General features: G+C 41.3%; 1 protein-coding gene across 1 annotated transcript in view; it reads right to left on the bottom strand.

The window, feature by feature from the left end:
• SUCLG2 (succinate-CoA ligase GDP-forming subunit beta) overlaps positions 1 to 20293 on the bottom strand; it is a 257944-nt gene that overhangs the window by 76584 nt on the left and 161067 nt on the right. Inside the window, exons 8-9 of the mRNA XM_034440607.3 lie at positions 17349 to 17510; positions 13925 to 14067 (exon numbers count right to left, since the gene is read on the bottom strand). Coding sequence (XP_034296498.1) covers positions 13925 to 14067; positions 17349 to 17510 — 305 coding nt within the window. The remainder of the gene's footprint in view (positions 1 to 13924; positions 14068 to 17348; positions 17511 to 20293) is intronic.

Genomic DNA, 20293 nt, shown 5'->3' with positions numbered 1-20293 from the left:
TTTAGTCAGGATCAGGGAAATAACAGCAGACAAGGAATGTAATCTAAAGCAGAGTCTTCCTGAGTGGCTTTGCTTTTAAAAGGAATGCACAGAAGATTAGTTAAAATCCAGTCCTGAGTTCCAAGAGCCAGGTCAATATTGGCAGCCAAACCAGAGCAGAATCCACACAAACATCAAAGCAGAACCAGAAATCAGAGAGTTGCTTCCAATGAGGGGATCCTGAGTCATGGCTACTTCTTAAATCAAGGGACTTATTCCCTTGTTTTACAAAATGTTTTCTTCTGGTCTGACTGGGAAGGCTGACACTAGTGGATCCATGAAAGGCTATTTGAAAAAAAACTATTCTGTTTTTTTCAAGTTTGCTGAAAGAACAATGAAACTGACAAGAAAACAGCAAGAACTGTAACTTTCTCTAGAAGCCCAAACATCAGAAATAATACTAAACAGCATCTTGAATTAAATTTTGAAGCCTGCTGGAAACTAGTGCAGCTTACAGAACAGCAGTATATTATAATCGTATTGAGAGGCACCAAAAACTAACTAGCTAGCTATGCTCCAGGTCAATTTCAGCCTTTGAAAGTTCTTCAAGGGCAAGCCTATGTAAAGTCCATTAAAGTATTCCAAATTGGAGAGATGAGTCACAATGAGTCACAATGATCCAGGAATAGACACAATTGGTGCAAAAGATGATCCTTTGCAAAGGCCCTTTTACCCTCAGTTGCCACCTGCTCCACAAGCAGGAATTGTGAGTTCAGGAAGACTTCCTCTTTGAGAGGAACCAAGCAGTTTAAGGCTAGAGTGCAAAAAAATCATAGTACATCATTCCAGAATGTCTCCATGTAGAAGAAAGGCCTCCTAACTTTACGATATCCAAAAGATTGAGTCATAAACTATCATAATTTGCGGGACCGCCTTCTGCCGCCAATAGCCTCCCACCGGCCAGTACGCTCCCACAGAGAGGGACTCCTCAGGGTGCCGTCAGCTAGGCAGTGTCGGCTGGTGACCCCCAGGGAGAGGGCCTTCTCTGTGGCAGCACCTGCCCTCTGGAACGATTTGCCCCCAGAGATACGGAGGATATCAGATCTCCGGGCTTTTCGCCGTGCCCTAAAAACTTTTTTCTTCCATCAAGCAGGGCTGGCGTGAAACCCCTTCCCCCCGTTTTTGAGATATTAGATTTTTTAATTGTTTAATGGGTTTTAGTTGTAAGGTTCTTAATGTTTGGCCAAAGGGTATAATTCTTTTAAATTTTTAAATTTTGTATTGGATGTTTTTACTTGGCTGTGCACCGCCCTGAGTCCACTAGGAGAAGGGCGGTATACAAATTTAAATAAAATAAATAAATAAATAAATAAATAAATAAATAATTATTCCATCATCTACCTATACCAGCTGTCAACCCTGGAGCCATCTTGGAACGTCTTCAGGATTGCCACAATGAGGGAGGGGTGGGAAAGGGAGGGGGAGTAGAGATAGCTGGGGAAGCATGTACCCAAAATAACATTCTCTCTTCTGGGAACCAAGGACACTCTCACCAGCTCCAGGCAGAGCATGGATGGGATTCATCCGGGTCTGGGACTGTGACCTGATTGGGGCTTGTTATGGTTGTGTGTAGTGGGGGGAAGAACTTTTGGATTTTGAACTTTTGGGTGGGGAAAACCCAGGGAGCGTCAGAGTCGGGTTTTCACCAGATGTGCCAATATGACATGCCTAATAAATCTATACTTTGAGACAGCCTCTGGCCTTGGAGTTTTGATTTAAAAAAAAAACATCTGGGCTGTTACTTGGAATCCTGACATTAGCATATATTCAGGTCCTTCTTCAAATCACTGTAACCTTCTATTTTACAAGCAAGTTATTCTGGACTATTTTTCCCCAGGTGGTGTAAGAAATCTTAAAATGCTTCAGTTAAAATGCTATTTTAACTGAAGCTTAGATAGGTTTTAATGGAGGTTTACTTTAAGATGCTAAAGTCTGAAAATGTAGACCACCAACTATGCCTTTAAGAATAGCCGTGGAGAGTACCAGGAATATATCCCTTAAAAGAAGGCAGTTACTACAGAGCAGATTTGCTTTTTATTGCCCACAAACCAGATCCATTTTATGACAACCATCTGCCCTTCACCCAATACTTCATTTATGAATACTTCCTGGATGCTGTTATTCAGCCAATTCTGAATCCATCAGTTGTGTCATTTAGCCCACATGTTATCATTTTATTAATGAGGATATTATGAGAAACTTGCTGGCGTGTTCTCTGAGATCAAAGTACATCCCTAATGTATTATGCTAGTTACTCTGCCAGAAAAGGAAATAGGGTTAGTCTGACATTACTCGCTTGTGGCAGCCAAGAATCGTGTGAATATCTTCTCTTTCACAACATGATTTATCTCTGGCAAATTGCACCCTCCCATGGTTCAGTTGAATTCCAAAGAAAATTCTGTATTTTTTTTTTCTTTCAGAAGCGGTTCTGCTGTCATTGGAATTGTTCTGCTTGCCACTAGAATTATTGGAGAATTTCTTCTTCCTCTGGGGAAATTCAGAGAAATCCTCTAATTTTTTTGTTCACAAATATGAAGGACAATCTTGAAAGACCATCTCTCTCTCCAGCTTTAATATAGGTTTTTACTAGAGAGAAAAATTCTATAAAGCATTTCAGTGCCTCGTTCACATCAAGCTGCTTATCCACATTTCTACTGGCGCAGGACTTTATAACTAAGTTTGATAAAGCCTACATTAGTACCCCCTCCCAGTCCAAGCAACCTATTATGTTTATTTTTTTTAAGCGTATTAAATCACTTCTCTATCCAATGGATTGAAAAATGCTCGCGCAGCAAACAAAGGTTTTGCCTTGAAATAAGGAAGGACAGCACACTAAATCATGGCAAAAAATGCTCACTTCCCAAAAGGGGAGTGGAAAATGGAGAAACATTCTGAAACAAATTTAAATGCACTGAAAAGAACAACAACAACACACACACACACAAAAGAAAATTGCTTCCCTAAAGCTGTAGTTGTCAGTAAAATACGGACTTTCAGAAAGCGCCTCAGCAAAATCATGAATAAGTAGTATTTTAATTGCATTTATTGTTTCTATTAAAAAACCTCCTTCAGCTTTTACAGCCAGACAGACATTGCAGGAAAAAAAAAACCCTGCACAAATACTTAAAAGCACAATTCAGAATTTTAAAATACATCATTTCACTTTTTCAAAAAATAAAATAAAATAAAACACTGTTTACAGGACCTAAAACTAGTATATTCTCACTGGAAACAAGCTCCAGAAACAGGATAGATTTTGGGATATTTTAATTATAGCTCAAATTATATATCCCCATTTGGTATTTTGCCTATATCTAAAATAAAATGCCGCCATTTTTCTAGAAAATTTACCACACTAATGTAGATCTAGCTAGCTATCTGATTGCAAGGTACTGAAAATCACTTGATGCCATATAATCAACCAACCAACCAACCAACCTTCTTCTAGAAAATGTCCCAAAATAGTAATAGCAATAGCACTTAGACTTATATACCACTTCGTAAGCTTTATAACTTTCTCTAAGCAGTTTACAGCATATTGCCCCCAACAATCTGGGTCCTCATTTTATCGACCTTGGAAGGATGGAAGGCTGAGTCAACCTTGAACTGGTGAGACTCGAACTGCTGGCAGTTGGCAGAATTAGCCTGCAATACTACATTCCAACCACTGTGCACCACACCTCTCTTTTTAAAGGTTAAATCCTGCATGTCTTTTTCATATGGAATTTATAGCAATTACTTATGCTATGAGTAAGTGTACAGCTTGACTTAGATCATTGAGTCCAATTTCTTGCTCAGTGCAGGACTCTAAATAAAGCACATTTGGCAGATGGTTGTTTAACCTCTCCTTAAAGACATCCAGCGAAGGAGAAACAATCAACTCCCAGAGTGATTGTTTTTGACATTGAACTGTTGCTATTGTTGGGAAGTTTATTCTAACATTCAGCCTGAATCTGCCTTCCTTGTAATTTTAATTCATTATTCTGTATCATGCATTTTCAAATGATAAAGAAGAAATCTGACTTTTCAGATACTTGAAGAGTATCAGAATTTTCTCCCACCCTCAAGTTTTCTCTTCTTAACTCTTGAAATCTCTGTTGGATTGCTAATTACACTAGTTCATTTACCTCTTCTGTGCTGGTTACGATAAAAGTAAAATAACTATGTCTTCTTCAATGCTCTGGAAAAAATGGTCCAAAATATTTTTTAACTTAATTGATATGTTGATATCTGCTTCACCTGTAGTCAATGTTTGCAACCTGTCTATATAAAACATTTTCCATTATAGAAATAGAAATTACCTGTTATTAAACCTACCAACGTACTTACCTACTTACCTTCCTTCCTTTCTGTCTTTCTTTCTTTCTTTCTTTTTTCCTTCCTTCTTTTATCCTGCCTCAATTACTTTATTTAATTCAAGGCAGAGAATATACCTAATACGCCCTCTTCTCCTATTTTTCCTACAACACCACAATAAGGTGGGTTGGTCTGAGAGAGAAAGACTGGTCCAAAGTCACCCACCTGATTTTCATGGCTAAGGCAGGACTAGAACTCACAGTCTCCTGGTTTCTAGGCCAGCACCTTAAATATTGCACCAAACTGCCTCACAGCAAAACATACTGTATATATTAAGCTGTACTGAAAAGAAGTTGCCATGTCATTTAAAAAAAACCACAGCTTCTAGCTTTGGAACACCTAGTTATTCTTTTTTTAAAAAAAATACTGGGTAGCTGAGCCCAATGTCCCTTGTTAAGCTTGGGGTAAGGAGTTACAGGAAATTATGGGGATAAATTTCTCATTTTATGATCCATATCAATAACTTTTGATAATATTATATGCTCTCAAACGTCTAAGTATCTTCACCAGAGCAAACATTTGCCTGGTTGTTTTATATCCAGCAATTAGTCATGAGTATTTTCTCTGATACCAGTTCTCTAGTATCTTAATAGAGAGACTTTCCCAGCCTTGCTAATCAAGTACTTTTAGAGATTCAAGAACATAAATTTGGAAGCTATATTTATACGAAGAATGTGAGGATTTATGTGTTTTACTACTAAAGGTAAATAAAGCTTTACCCTGCCAGTCATGTCTGACTCTTAGAGGGTGCTACTCATCTCTGATTCACTGTTGAAGAGTCAGTGTTATCAGAAGATGCTTCCAAGGTCAGGTGGTTGGCCTAGCCATATGCTGAAGATGCACAGAATGCTGTTATATTCCCGTCAAAGTGGTACCTATTTATCTACTTGCATTTGCATGCTTTCAAACTGCGAGATCGGCAGCAACTGGAGCAAGAACTGGGAACTTATCCCATCACATGATACTTGAGTCTCAACCTGCCAATCTTCCAGTCAACAAGCCCAGCGCCTTGAATACTTGGCCACTGTGCCTTATTTTATTAGTAAACTATCGCCTTGCCCCTAAATACAGCTTCCTAAGCATGCCAGGAAATATGGGTTGTAATTTAAGGCTATAAATGCAATGCCTATTAACAAATAACTTTTTTTTTTCATTATGCCATTTCTCCCCCAGGTTAGAAACAACTTCATACTGTGCTTTTCACATCAGGCTTTGACAATATTCTCTCCCTCTCTCCCAAAAAATAAACCCAAGCAATAAACCAAAGATGTTTTCACACTGTTCAAAGAACAACTAGGCAATGAGGCATATAAAAGATACATGGCATTTGTATTGGAATGCAAAATACTTGTTAATGACCATAGAAAAATGTGGTTGGTTCTCTATTACTTAATGACATGCAATTTGACAAGTCAAACAAATCCACTGCTATCATACTGCATTACATTTGAAACTGAGTGCTATTTACATTTCATTTCATTCAGAATTAGGCACTGGGCAATTGAGAGTGGAGAGTATTGTTTTCTAAAAAAGGGAATGCTTAGCCGAAAAGTATAATCCATTAAAAGTGACATCTTTTTCATTTTCATTACATTCAGTGAACCTTAAATGTATAACTAGGGACTTAGGTTTCAGTGATTTTAATAGAAGTTAAACATACTTTATCTTAACACTATTTTTCCTAAGAAACTCTTTATGAGTAGAGTTGGTCGTGTTCTCTTTGATTGGTTGTTTGCTTGCAGATTTCTTAGCATATTTATTATCTGTTTTGAATTAAGTGTAAAGGTGATTTACCTTTATGTGTCCATTGACGGCAGATTTTCCTGAATACTAAGCTTCCAGGAATTCCCTAGTGCAGAGGTGTCAAACTCGTGGCCCGCCGGCCAAAAGCTGAGCATGCCCACCCCTGGTTTACCAAAGGGGAATAAAGTCACGATATGTCACGTGATGACAAGGTGACGCCGTGAGTTTGATACCTCTACCCTAGCGTTTTGGGATTTGTCTAGGACAGCGATGACGAACCTTTTTGGCATTGCGTGCCAAAAGTCCACTTGTGCATGCTGGCACCCATAATACAATGTGCGTACCCATTTGAGCATGCATGCATGGCCCTCCATGCTCCCTCTGCGCATGTGCCCCCGCACTGCATATGTGCACATGCATCCCGCACTGCGCATGCATGTGTGCCTCATGCACGTGCCCCCCCACTTTTTCCAAGAGGGCCGGCACGCCTCTTACCAGAGGACAACAAGGTACTGGCACGTTCCCTGGTGTTCCTCGGCCGGCGGCAGCGCTCTCAGCCCTGCCACTTCGGCAGTGCCATGTGCCAGCCAGGAAAGCTCCGAATGCGTGGCCTTGCCTGGGGTCCTCCCCGCTGGGAGCTGCAAGCTGAGCAAGTGCGGCTGGTGGGGCTTTGGCGGACCAGCAGCCAGTGAGGGCGGGATGGTGCTGGTGGTGGGCTGCCTGCTCAGATGACTCCATGGCCCTGGGGCGGGTATCAAAACCCGTTGCTACACGTGCACAACACTTCTGCGCATGTGCAGAAGTGTCCAGCCGGGTGGGTGGAGTCTCCCGCCGCTGCCCCTACCGGTTTGCCCAATCTGGGGTGAACTGGTAGCAATCCACCACTGCCGTGGCCACTGTCAAAGCGGGGCCGAAACGCCCCTCTTGGCTCCTCCACCAGCCATGTGGGTCCCCTGGGCTGTAGCCATTGCTGCGCTGTCTCCAGCATTCCTCCTGCACAGCCCCAAAGCCCCAGAAAAGCAGCAGCGGCGGCAGCTGCAAGGGAAAGGGCAAGAGTGACCAGCCGGCACAGGTGCATAGAGCAGCATTTGGCTTGGCTGGTGGTGCAACAGCGGGTGTGGTGGGGGTCATGCGACGGGCCCAACCGTAGGCACCTCCACCTGACCCCCACTGCTGCTCCACCGGCCGAGCTGAGCTGGGCTCTCTGGCCGCTGCAGGGGGAGGCAGCGATGCCCACAACCCACACTGGGGAAGGAGTAGCGGGCGAGGCAGCTGGCTGCCCAGCCAGCAAATGCTGGCCCGTGTGCCTGAGCCAGCCAGTCGCTCTTGCTGTTCCCCCCTGCAGCTGTAGCCTAGATTCATGACTCCTGCTTGACGAATAGGTGACAGTTGTGGCTTGGAGGGCTTTTGCACAGCTTTGTCTTATGGTCCAATTATGCTCATTCCTGAATCAGCAAACCCTGCTTACACTCAGTCATGCCTAAGCTACTTCCAGATTGAACTACTGTAATGTGCTCTACATGGGGCTGACCTTGAAGAATATTTTAAAGCTTCAATCGATACAGATCAAGCAACAACCAAGGAGAAATCCATACTCCCACCAACATTGGCAGACCAAGCTATGTCAATAAACAGGGAGCAAACCCCGTACTCAGTAGCACTGATAATGTTACCTACTTGGGTAATGAAATGTCTGCAAGTGAACCACCAGGCTCAGAGAGCACCAGAGACTCTACGATCCAAACCTGAACTATATATATATTCTCTTCTATTGGAACCTTTATGGGGTATTGATTTAAACATAGCAATAATGAACTGTTGTCTTTTACGCTGTCTTGGAATGCCTCAAATGAACTAGCCTACTTGGCACTGGCAGACAGAAACACCAGTTGGACTCACAAGAATTTTAGTTTACTTTGGAATAATGAGCCTTCTACTCTACTGCCAAGTATTTGATTCAGCTGATTACTGAGAGAACAAATATTCTGCTTTATTTCCAAAGTGATTTTGTTGATATAATTTTGTTATTAATAAGGAAGAAACTACATCTTTCTGCCTGTAAACAGGGGTGGGCTTCAAATAATTTAACAACCGGTTCTCTGCCTGGGCGTGGCCATTTTGGGCATGGCCTAGTTGGCTTCCTGCACTATCCTGGGACCGAAAATGGGGGTGGGGTGGCGTTTTCCCCCTCCCTGGGCTCCGGAAGCTCTCTGGAGAGAAGTCCCATTGACCCCCTCTCTGGGCTCTGGAGGCTTTCCTCAGCCTACAGGAGGCCTGTTCTCCCCCTCTCCAGGCTCCGGAGGCTCTCTGGAGGCTGGAAACGGGTCTGTTTCTGGCATTCCGGAACCTCTGGGAGGCCCATTTTTCTCCCTCCCCGAGCCTCTGCAATTACCTGCAATCCAAAACGGGCTGCGTGGGGACTCCTGGTAGGGGAGGGGAAGGCGGGGCCAGCCAGTCATCAGAACTACCAGTTCCCTTAACCAGATGTAAAATTAATATCCAGTTTGGCAAAACCAGCTGAATCGCACCTCTGCATGTAAACTACAGTTGCATCTCCAATTCAAGACACTGCTCACCTGTCCTTTAAGGAATGTGGAATCTGCTCAAAGTTCTCTGGGTGAGTTCGGAGGAAAAGTTGCTTTAAGATACAGAGTGTTATTAAATTATTCTTTTCAAAAAGCTTGATTTATTTCAGTGGAAAAGCGAGATTGCTGCAGTTGAGACCGCCATCCAGGATGCCTAATATTTTTTATATCAGCTCATATCTTTGTTCCATCTTCCTTCCTATTTTCCCCATTTTTATCTGTTTTAGCTATTTATGGTATTTCACGTATCATTTACATCCCCCCCCCATGTAGTTTGTTATGCTAGACAATCCTAAAAAGCCAGCTTTTATATTGAAATAGTAGGCTCCCATTTTCTGAAAACAAATTCTAAGAATTTGTGCAGCCACAAGGAAAATGATGGTGGATAAATATATTTTTAAAAGGACAAACAATATTATGTTGACACTTTTGACAGCTGGAAATGAAGCCAAACAGCAGAAATATTTAATGCTACTTTCCTTCGTGATTCTGATCAGTGCCAGAGATGTTTAGAAAAAGAACATCATGAGACTTGCCTGATAATGACAGTGAGGCTCTAACCCTTACTGCACAGAAGTAAACAAAATTAGGCAAAGTATTATGAATAAGAAAAACAAGAACAAGAAATAAGAGAGGCAGGTATTGCACTTTGATATAATTGCATGTCCAATAAAAACGATAAGTACTAAATAATGAATGGTTATTTCATGTTACAATTGTTTGTGCCTGATATAAAGCATGGTTATGCGAGTGAGTGTGTGTGTGAGAAGTACACCAATGAAGCTTCCTATCAGCTCTTCTATTTATGCTAGCTAATGGTTAACAATAGCCACAATGTTGGGAAAATGTCAGTCCATATTATCTCTCCTGAATATGAAAAGTCATTAACAATCAGTTTGTTTGAAATTCTGGTATTATTATTGGTAGTCCTCAACTTACAATCGTTTGTTTAACAATTGTTCGAAGTTACAATGGTAGACAGGTAGAAGTGACTTACAACCGGTTCTCGTACTTACGACTGTCGCACAGTCATGGAATCAGAATTTGGATGCTTGGTAACCAGCATGTATTTGGAATGGTTGCAACGTCCCAGGGTCAAATCATTGGCACTTGTGACCTTCCCAGCTAGTTTCTGACCAGCAAAGTCAATGGGAAGTCAGATTCATTTAATAACCACACGATTCACTCAACAACTGCAGTGATTTGCTTACCAACATTGAAAAAAAGGTCATGAAATGGAAACACAACTCACTTAACAACTGTCTTGCTTAGCAATGGAAATTTTGGGCACAATTGTGGATTACCAGCTGGCTTCCAACAAGCTAAGTAAAGAGGGAAAACCAGATTCACTTAACTGCAGTGATTTGTTTAATGTAGCAAAAAAGTTGTGAAATCAGACACAACTCACAACTTGCTTAGCAACAGAAATTCTGATTTCAATGGTGTTCGTAAGTCGAGAATTATCGGTAACCTTATTCTAAATATGATCAATAATAGAAATGATATATTGATTCTATCTCTTTCAAGAAAACTTTTTAAATGATGCACAGATTATGGTAGTCCATAGCTGTGCAATACACTTTTACTGTAACCAATCAAAATATCTCACAAGAGTTTTCTGAAATTCCTCATTATGCCAAAAAGATCAAGAATATCCCAAAATTAAGGCAAATGCTTTAGCCTGACAGATTTCAAAGTTAGACATAAGTGGTTGACCAACGTACAGCTGATACTGGTCTTGTTAGATAAAACCCTCAATGCTTCTTTTTGATCTCATCCTAATTTAATTAAATTGAAATAGCTTTTTAAAAACATCATTTAACATCAGAAATCACCCAACAATGTTGAGTCCAATGATGGATTCTCAGAAGGGATATACCATTGTCTTCATCAAGGAAGGCACAACAGCCCCCTCACTTTTATTGTACTTTCTTGTGTTACTACAGACACAGAGCAGGAGCATCCTAGAATTGTCACTCTCAGACTTAAAGGAAGAGGAGAGGAGAAGCATATAAATAAACGTTATGTGGGGATATGTGAGTGGAAGGTCATAGAGAAGATCCGGAAAAAATTGAAGGTCAGGAACCAGATTTTAAAGCACATTTCATATATCTTTTCAGCCATTCTATTCAAATAGGTTAGAGTGGTGGGGGATTAAAGTGCATGGCAGGATAAGCTATTGTGAGAAAAAAGAAATTTGGCATTCTTCTAAAACTTTACATAACTGGTTTTGTTGTTAGTTGGGAAGTCGTGTCCGACCCATCGTGACCCCATGGACAACATTTCTACAGGCCTTCTTGTCCTCTAACATCTTCTGGAGTTCATTTAAGCTCACGCCTATTGCCACCTCGTTCTCTGTCGTCCCCTTCTTCTTTTGCCCTCAATCTTTCCCAGCATTAGGCTCTTCTCCAGTGAGTCCTTCCTTCTCATTAGGTGGCCAAAGTATTTGAGTTTCATCTTCAGGATCTGGCCTTCTAAAGAGCAGTCAGGGTTGATCTCATCTAGGACTGACCAGTTTGATTGCCTTGCAGTCCAAAGGACTCCCAGGAGTCTTCTCCAGCACCATAGTTCAAAGGCCTCAATTCTTTGGTGCTCAGCCTTTCTTATGGTCCAACTTTCACAGCCATACATTGCAACTGGGAACACCATAGCCTTGACTATACGCACTTTTGTTGGCAGGGTGATGTCTCTGCTTTTTAGTATGCTGTCTAGATTTGCCATAGCTTTCCTTCCCAGGAGCAAGCGTCTTTTAATTTCTTGGCTGTAGTCTCCATCTGTGGGGATCTTGGAGCCCAGGAAAATAAAATCTATCACTACCTCCATTTCTTTCCATCTATTTGCCAGAAAGTGAGAGGCCCGGATGCTATGATCTTAGTTTTCTTAATATTGAGTTTTCAGTCCACTTTTGCACTCTCCTTCTTCACCTGCAGGATGACTGCATTTAATGGGAGACTGACTCTTTGCAATATATCCATGAAACACCCCCCCCCCCCAATTAAATCTTTATCCTCCCAAACTGAGGAAGGGAGGCAGGGAAAGAGAGAGAGAGAGAGAAGGGAGGAGAGAGAGAGAGAGAGAGAGAGAGAGAGAGAGAGAGAGAGAGAGAGAGAGAGAGAGAAAGAGAAAGAGGAAAGAGAGAAAGGGAAGGAGTGTGAGAGAAAGCTATCTCAGATGGCTTGTTGACATGAAGCAATCACCCTGGCCGGAGCAGAGCCAAAAGAGTAGAAGCTAAAATCCGTCATGGTGAAGGGCCAAGGGATTAGCAGTTAGAAAGTGCTTCATTTAGAAAGAACTGGAGTGGGAAAAACAGGGAGCAGTAGCTGGAATACAGAGGAAAACAGTCAAAGGAATGAGAGTTAATGATTTTTTTTTTTAAGGATGGCAATAATTTCTTTTATGATTTGAACTTTGCAACGTAGAAACCTACAGAGCACCCGATGGTACCACCATGTCAAGACATGACATTCCTATTAGCAAGGTGCCCAAAGGCAAACACAGTTTTTAGCAGGCCACTTATTTTGCGGGGGGCGGGGGGGGGTTAGAGGGAAGGCAGGAGGGAGTGGGGAAGAGTGTCTAGTGGGAAAGTTTAGGAAAGATGCATTTGAAAGAGCAGCAGAGTGCAGGCAGGAACAAGAGCCAAGGCCGTTTAAAGAAAATAGAACAAAGGAACAAAGGAGTAAGGGGACAAATATCAGGGGACCAAAGTGCTTCTCAGGTGTTCAAGAAACAAGATAAATATTTTGCAGACATAAAGAGCTGAGGGCAAGCGAGCAATATTAAATAAAACAGATCAATGAAACAATAAAAAAAAGGAACACATAAAACAAGGATCCAACAAAATCGAGACGGATTTTTTTTTTTTTTTTTTTTTTAAAATAGGATCAATATAAGCAGATATTCCAATAAAGCAGCCCTTTCGATCAGTCCAAGGGTGGGAACTGAAGCTTACAATGCAAAGCCAGCCAGATATGTTGAACTACAATATCTACAATCCACAGCCGGCAAAGTTAACAGGTGTGCCATAGCTGGAAATTGCGGAAGTGATAGTGCCCTGATTGGAAACGTTGTGAGTAAGGCCTAATGAACATGCCAAAATCTACTCCAATAGGTTCCTGAGACTTACCACTACAATCACGAGGACATCCAAACCAAAGAAACACAACTGAAACGGCTGTTTCTGTTCTACAATTTAATATCCAACTTTTCTTTGGATACATTTTTTCAGAAACATGAGTGCTCCTTCATCTAATATGATGTGATTTTATACAGCTGAAAAAGGTGTAAAAGCATATATTTCCCACTACCTTTGCATCTTAATAAGAAGGACAGAGATTAATAATAATAACAACCACCACCACCACTGGATGACATCACCATGTCTTGCTTTTTCAGCAGAGTAAGGGAAGATACTTAGGGATGATTCACACCCTGGCCAGTGTCTTTTTTCACTTTTATCATCGGGCAGAAGACACAGAAGTATAGCCAGCCAGACAAACAGGTTTAAAAACTGCTTCTACCTGTGGGTTGTCAGACTTCTAACACAATATAGCACCACAAATTTCACTGGTGCCAGTGTAGTGTGTGATATATATGCACCATAATATAAGATAATACACCTGAATAATATACATGTTGCACAAAATATGTTGTACATATGGAAACACATGACTAGTTTTTTACCTAACTACTTGTATAAGGATTATCCTTTATATTATTCACATTGTCTTGTATGAACTGCACCAGTAGAGGCTAAACCAATTTTGTTGTATACATGATGTATAATGACAATAAAGGCTTTGACTTTGAAAAAAAGTGACTTATGACCAATTTTCACACTTACAACGATTGAGGCAACCCAATAGTCATGCAATCAAAATTCAGATGCTTGGCAACCGACTCATATTTATGACGGTTACAGTGTCCCAGGGTCACACAATCAGCTTTTGTGACCTTCTGACAAGCAAAATCAATGGGGAAGTCAGATTTGCTTAACAATCGTGTTGTTAGTTGAACAACTGGAGTGATTCACTCCACAACTGTGGCAAGAAAGGTTGTAAAATGGGACAAAACCCACTTAACAAATGTCTCATTTAGCAACATGAAATTTTGGGGTCAATTGTGGTCATAAGTCGAGGACTACCTATGTACAATTCTATATATTAAGACATCTTCTGTCAAAGTCAAGTTTTTTTGTGTTTTACCTTGGGATCTGCAGTGAGCAATTTGAAGGCTTGATACACTTGTGCTTCTTTCACGCCTCCACCAAGATCCAGGAAATTGGCAGGTTTTCCACCATTAAGGGAAATTATATCACAGGTTGCCATTGCAAGTCCAGCGCCATTTACTGTAATTAAGAGAGTTTAAATTGCTGATTTTTTTTTAAGAAGACGAAATACGAACATGTGCAAATGCAGTTCCAAGGTGCCAAAACCAAAAAAAGAGGGAGAAGTTAAAGGAAAAAAGAACAGAAGGAAGGAGAGAAAGGCACAGATGGGGAAAAATTTTAACTTATGGAAAATGTGGACATTTGCTTCCAAGTCCTGTGAGTCTGATCCAAGGTATCTCAATTTACTGAGCTTTTTTTTTAAAAAAACAAAAAACGGGGGAGGGTACATAGAAATACTAAATGAATAAATCATAGCCTAAGCAAGCAAATCTCCATACATTGCCAATATGTATTTCAATAATACTGAAATCGGCATTGCTTATGCCTAGCAGTGAGAAAAGTCACCCTTCTGCTGTTTCTTATATTCACCATCTATCTCAATGTACGACTCAGAAATAGCAAAAATGGGGAATAAGGTACTACATCTCTTTTGAATGGAAAAAAAAAAAATCAGTTTCCTCTGTATATTAACAGAGGGGTAGGGAGGGCTGGTGGGTGACCAGATAGTGGGAAGCTGGTGGAACCTCAGGAAAGATGAGGGAGAAGAGGAGGTAGCTGAGCACCTAGGAAGGAGAGCATGCTATATAACCATGATGGCGAACCTATGGCACGTGTGCCATTGGTGGCACGCGGAGCTATATTAGTAGGCAAGCCAGCTCAGCTCTGGGGCGCATGCGCACGCCGGCTAGCTGATTTTCGGACCTTCTGGGCCCACCAGAAGTAGGGAAACAGGCTGTTTCCTGCCTCTGGAGTGCCTGGGGGGGTCCCTACGGAGCTGAAAGGGCCCATTTCCCGACTCCTGGTGGGACAGGAAGTGACGTTTTTTGCTGTCCCCAGCCTCCAGACACTACTAGAGAGGCTCCTAGAGATTCCTAGAGAGGCTCCTAGAGACTCCTAGAGAGGTTCTGGAGGCTGGGGACAGCAAAAAAGTCACTTCCTGTCCCACCGGGAGTCAGGAAATGGGCCCTTTCAGCCTCCGTAGGGCCTCCAAGGGAGTGGGAAAGGCTGTTTTTGCCCTTCCCAGATAAATAGAGAGGATCTGGAACCAGGTAAGAAAGAAAAACGGGCCTACCAGGCCATCATGTGCCAGGAGAGGGGGGAGGGGGAATTGCATGTGCATGCGCGTGGGCACGTGCGCATGCGACCCTCCCCCGCCCCCCTCTCCTGGCATGCGATGGCAAAAAGATTAGCCATCACTGCTATATAAGATGGAGAACATTTTACTGAATATAATTCCTCCTCCCTTTTCTTGCATTCAATACAGCAGAGGAATAAAAAAGTAGCAACAAAAGCCAATTATAAAATCAGAAGAAACTTCATATTTCATGTCTTCATTTTATTCCTTCACTTACCCGGATCCTTTAGTCAGTTTTGCAGGTTTATGGGCCATGCCTAATTTCATTAACGTTGCACAAAACAATGTTACAACAACAAATTCTTTCTAATAATAGGTTGTAAAAAGTTGTCCTTTTAACAAATTCCCAATAGTTACAGTTTTATCAACACTAGAAAATGTCTTAATTTTCCCTTTTAAAAACGGTTGGGTTCTATGTACCAGAGTTCCCCCAAACTTTCTGGCTTTGCGGACTGGCGGGGGGGGAGGAATGGGTAGGTGGGTGGAGAGGGGATGGTTCTGTGTGAGTAGGTGCTTGCCCGCTGTTCACGTAAGTGGGGCTCTGTGTGCACACACACGCTCAGCCACCACTTCTACGGACAAATTCTGAACTACCCAAGATCCAGTAGTGGACCACAGCTCGGAGTTGGGGTCCCCGGTTCTATACATTAAGGGTTTGTCTCACTGCAAATATGCTTAGCTCATGAATGAGATAGAATAATATGGCTTAGTCCATTAAAATATCAACTTCATTGCATAGCTAAATTTTTTGGGTGAGAGACAGATACATTTCAACCAGGGTTTGGACTTAGTGGTCCAAACAGCTGCTTCTAACCTTATGGTATTTCTGAACTTGTAATAGAAATAGAATAACAGAGTTGGAAGGGACCTTGGAGGTCTTCTAGTCCAACCCCCTGCTTAGGCAGGAAACCCTACACCACTTCAGACAAATGGTTATCCAACATCTTCTTAAAAACTTCCAGTGTTGGAGCCTTCACAATTTCTGGAGGCAAGTTATTCCACTGATTAATTGTTCTAACTGTCAGGAAATTTCTCCTTAGTCCTAGGTAGCTTCTCTCCTTGATTAGTTTAGGTGCTGCCTAGAAACCAGGAGACTATGAGTTCTAGTCCTGCTTTAGACATCAAAGCCAGTCGGGTGACTTTGGGCTAATCATCCAACTCTCAGCCCAACTCACCTCTCAGGGTTATTGCTCGCCCCCCCCCTCCCGCTTTGTCAATGAGCCATTAAGGCCTGGGCCAGTCTATTCTACATAACAAAGATCTACCTCCTTCAGGCAGAGCCATAGTAGGAATTGCCCAAAGCCCTTTCATTACATCATCACCCAACAAGAGTCAACCAAGCCTTTGTAGGTTGTCAAAAGACAACCTACAAAGTTACCCCTGCATGGCCCCATGGGAGTCTGACAGCCAATCAGAACACAAGCTCAAATTCAAAGCCCAACAGAGGGCATAAAATCCAGGCACTCTCAGCATCTCTGCCCTTTTTGCCTAGGATCTCAAACCATGTGATCCTATTCATCAATAAACCTTCTTTCCAAGCAACTTCCATGAATCCAGTGTCTTTTTCCCCACTTGGAACTGAACCCAGATGGATATTTCTTCCAACAGAAGGAAGGAAGGAAGGAAGGAAGGAAGGAAGGAAGGAAGGAAGGAAGGAAGGAAGGAAGGAAGGAAGGAAGGAAGGAAGGAAGGAAGGAAGCTGTGGTGTTCATAGAGCTAATGTACCAGTGGGATTAATCTATGTGCTAGTCTACAATGTATAACAATGTACAATGTATAACAATGTACAATGTATAGTCTACAATTCTTTATGCAGCTCTAAATTCAATCCTTGTCAAACCATTATGGAGGGAGCTAGGAATCAAAAGGAATTTTAGGCATGACTGTTCTCAAGTGCCCTTAGCAGAATTGTTATTTTATTTTCATTGAAGTCTTTCTCCCTAGAAAAATTAGTATTTTTTCATGCTTTGAAAAACTCTTTGCTTCTAAGGTATTTGTCATAAGTGCCTGTAGAGAGGTTAGAGCCAACTCTGTTTAGATGTGTGATGTTAGGCATGCAATTTTTCAGACCAGACCAGGAAGATATAGCAATAGGATTACTCACCAAAACAGGCAATGTTTCCATCCAGACCTATGTACTTTAAGTCGTAATGGGCAGCTTCATTTTCTATTGGTTCATTCTCAGATTTGTCATCCATGGCAAATATGGATTTTTGCCTGAACTCAGCATTGTCATCAAAGTTTATCTTGGCATCAAAGCATACCACTAAATGGAAAAGGAAATAAAATGGAAAAGGAAAACAGAATTAGAATTCCACCCCAGATTTTAAGGGCTTGCAAAAGCAGTTATCAAAAAGCAATTTGCCACAAACCTACTAGGTGTCAAAGGAAAAAAAAATCTATGAAATCTCCACGTTGCCTTCATTTCAGCCTCAGTATATGAATGGGATCGGTTCAAATTGTCCTTCGCTTCACTGAAATTAAAATAGTGTTTTCTCTTTTAAGCTGATGGGTGCAAGATGTGTTACATCTCAACACCCACTATGTCAGTGGTGAAATCAGGAGATCAGTAGAGGGTTGGATCTGACTAATGCTATTTAGGTTGACGTAGCCATGTTCTTTCTTTTCCACGTCTTTCTTATCAGCCCTACCTGCAGATTTTCCCTGATTGTCTCACTAAAGAGAGAATTACAACGGTGTACACTGGTTGTCAGAACTGTAAATAATGCTAGGCTGCTCAACTGGCAGCATTCTCCTTGTATTAAATCTAGGTCTACTACAGGTTCAGTGCGAAGCTGAAATGGTGAAACAGGGGAATAGTACAACAGAGAAATGGTTTAACACTGAAATAACATAATGGCTTTGTCACAAGGGCTTTGTGGATTCACAAAGGCTCTGATCCATCTCATAGCGAACAAAACATTCCTGCAATTTTGTTTTAATTAACACAGCAGAGCAAAACAAGTTTCATTTTCAAACAGTGTTTCATTTCTAATTCAGTTTAAAAGAAAGCCAAATTCCTGTCTCTGGTCCCTCTTGTCTTTCTTATTGATAAAGAGCCAAGAAGCAACAATAAAACCATAGAGCGAAGTAAGCTCAGCAGAGACTTGGCAGATATGGGGATTGCTAAGCATTTCTAGGCTTCTTCTTACATCTCTACTAGCAAAGAAAAGATTCCCAATTTGCGTAAAAGTCCACCTTGTTAATGCCTGTAGTCTACCATTGGCACAAAATTAGAGCATTACTATTTCATTCCTCTTTCCTACTTTGAGATAAGTAATGGAGTTAATTACGCTGGCTGCAATATTCTTTGCTGGGGTTGTCAGTCTCTTTCTGTTCTCTGGCAGGATGCTGTAGCCCACTGGCCCCAAAAGATTTCCTAATAGGAATCCTCAATTGCTTATATGATTCAATCTGAAATGCCAGTGCAGGGAATCTAATATTAAACAGAATTAGGAAAGCAACGTTTTTTTAAAAAAAGAACCAAATAATAGAAACGGTGGCTCAGTGGCTAAGATGCTGAGCTTGTCAATCAGAAGGTCGGCAGTTCAGCGGTTCGAATCCCTAGTGCCACGTAACAGGGTGAGTTCCTGTTACTTGTCCCAGCTTCTGCCAACCTAGCAGTTCGAAAGCACGTAAAATATGCAAGTAGAAAAAATAGGGACCACCTTTGGTGGGAAGGTAACAGAGTTCCGTGCGCCTTTAGTGTTCAGTCATGCCAGCCACATGACCACGGAGATGTCTTCGGACAGCACTGGCTCTTTGGCTTAGAAACAGAGATGAGCACCACCCCCTACAGTAGGGAACGACTTGCACATATGTGCGAGGGGAACCTTTACCTTTACCTTTACTATGCAATACCCAGCTCTTATCAAGAGGGCTAAATGAGTCTGATTAGTGCACTATAAGAACAGTATAAACAAACTGAAGGGGCTTCAGAGAAAGAACTGAAGATAGATGGCAGGAAGGAAAGAACCACATATACATGGTACATCAGGAAAAAGGTCTGATATCAAACTACGTATTATTGCTGATGCCTTCTTCCCCTTTCCTTATTTAATGTTAACTTGGTATTTATTCAAAAATTTATTTTACGGACAAGGAAATTAGGAATAATATTGTGCAAAATTCCTTCAATTCTAATTTGCAATTGTATGGAAGAAAGATATGGATCTACAAGGAACTCCCACCTAAGATATTAATAGAAAGGAAGAAATTTGATTTTCTGGTGTCTGAGTTAAAAAAGAGAAATATCCCATATAGGTGGAACGCCCCAGTTGGTATTATACTGAGACATCAAGGAGAAAGATATCAGTTAAATACTATTGAAAGAGCGGAAGAATTTTATCAAAATAGGTTGAACATGAATTTAACATCTTCAGGTATAATACAGGATAAGCAGAAGGAGCTGGAAATAAAGGGAAAATATCGAATTACAGAGACTGTACCAGATAAATTGCCTTTGGATTTATCGGATACCCCAGCTGGATTATCTACAAATTTGAGAGAAGTGCCATCTGATTTTAATGTGATGACTTATCAAGGCAAGGACAAGCATGGAAACCAATTAGAGGATATACAAGGGATAAAAAAGAAACATGAGACACAAAAACAAAATCAACAAGACCAATCTACAAAGCAGAATGAAAACCGACCAGTTGACACACAATCTGTAGAAAGGAAACCAGGATGGAAGTCAAACCCACAAAAAGAAAACAAAAAAAGAAATAGGTTATACAAAAATAGAAATTTTTAACCCAAGCAACAGTGAAGCCAGTGACTTTAAAATATGAATGATTATGTGAAAACATAGAGGAGGCGACATATTGGTCAATATTATCCTGAGGATAGTGGCAGATCTCTGCATTGCCGTAATTTTGGGACGTGGAAAGAGCCTCAAACTGATGGATTTGAATTATCTACTTTGAAATTTCTTTTTGTGTTGATAAATATATTATAATTATCTTGAATCATAAGGCAAGAGAATCATGCTGGGCCATGCAGAAGATCCGGTTGTTACCCACCACGATGATGGAAATCAATAATCCT

Source organism: Pantherophis guttatus, chromosome 2, assembly GCF_059756535.1.
Source record: "Pantherophis guttatus breed Tessera chromosome 2, ASM5975653v1, whole genome shotgun sequence".
NCBI classification, from domain to species: Eukaryota; Metazoa; Chordata; class Lepidosauria; order Squamata; family Colubridae; genus Pantherophis; species Pantherophis guttatus.
This window is presented reverse-complemented; position numbering and strand designations above follow the sequence as displayed.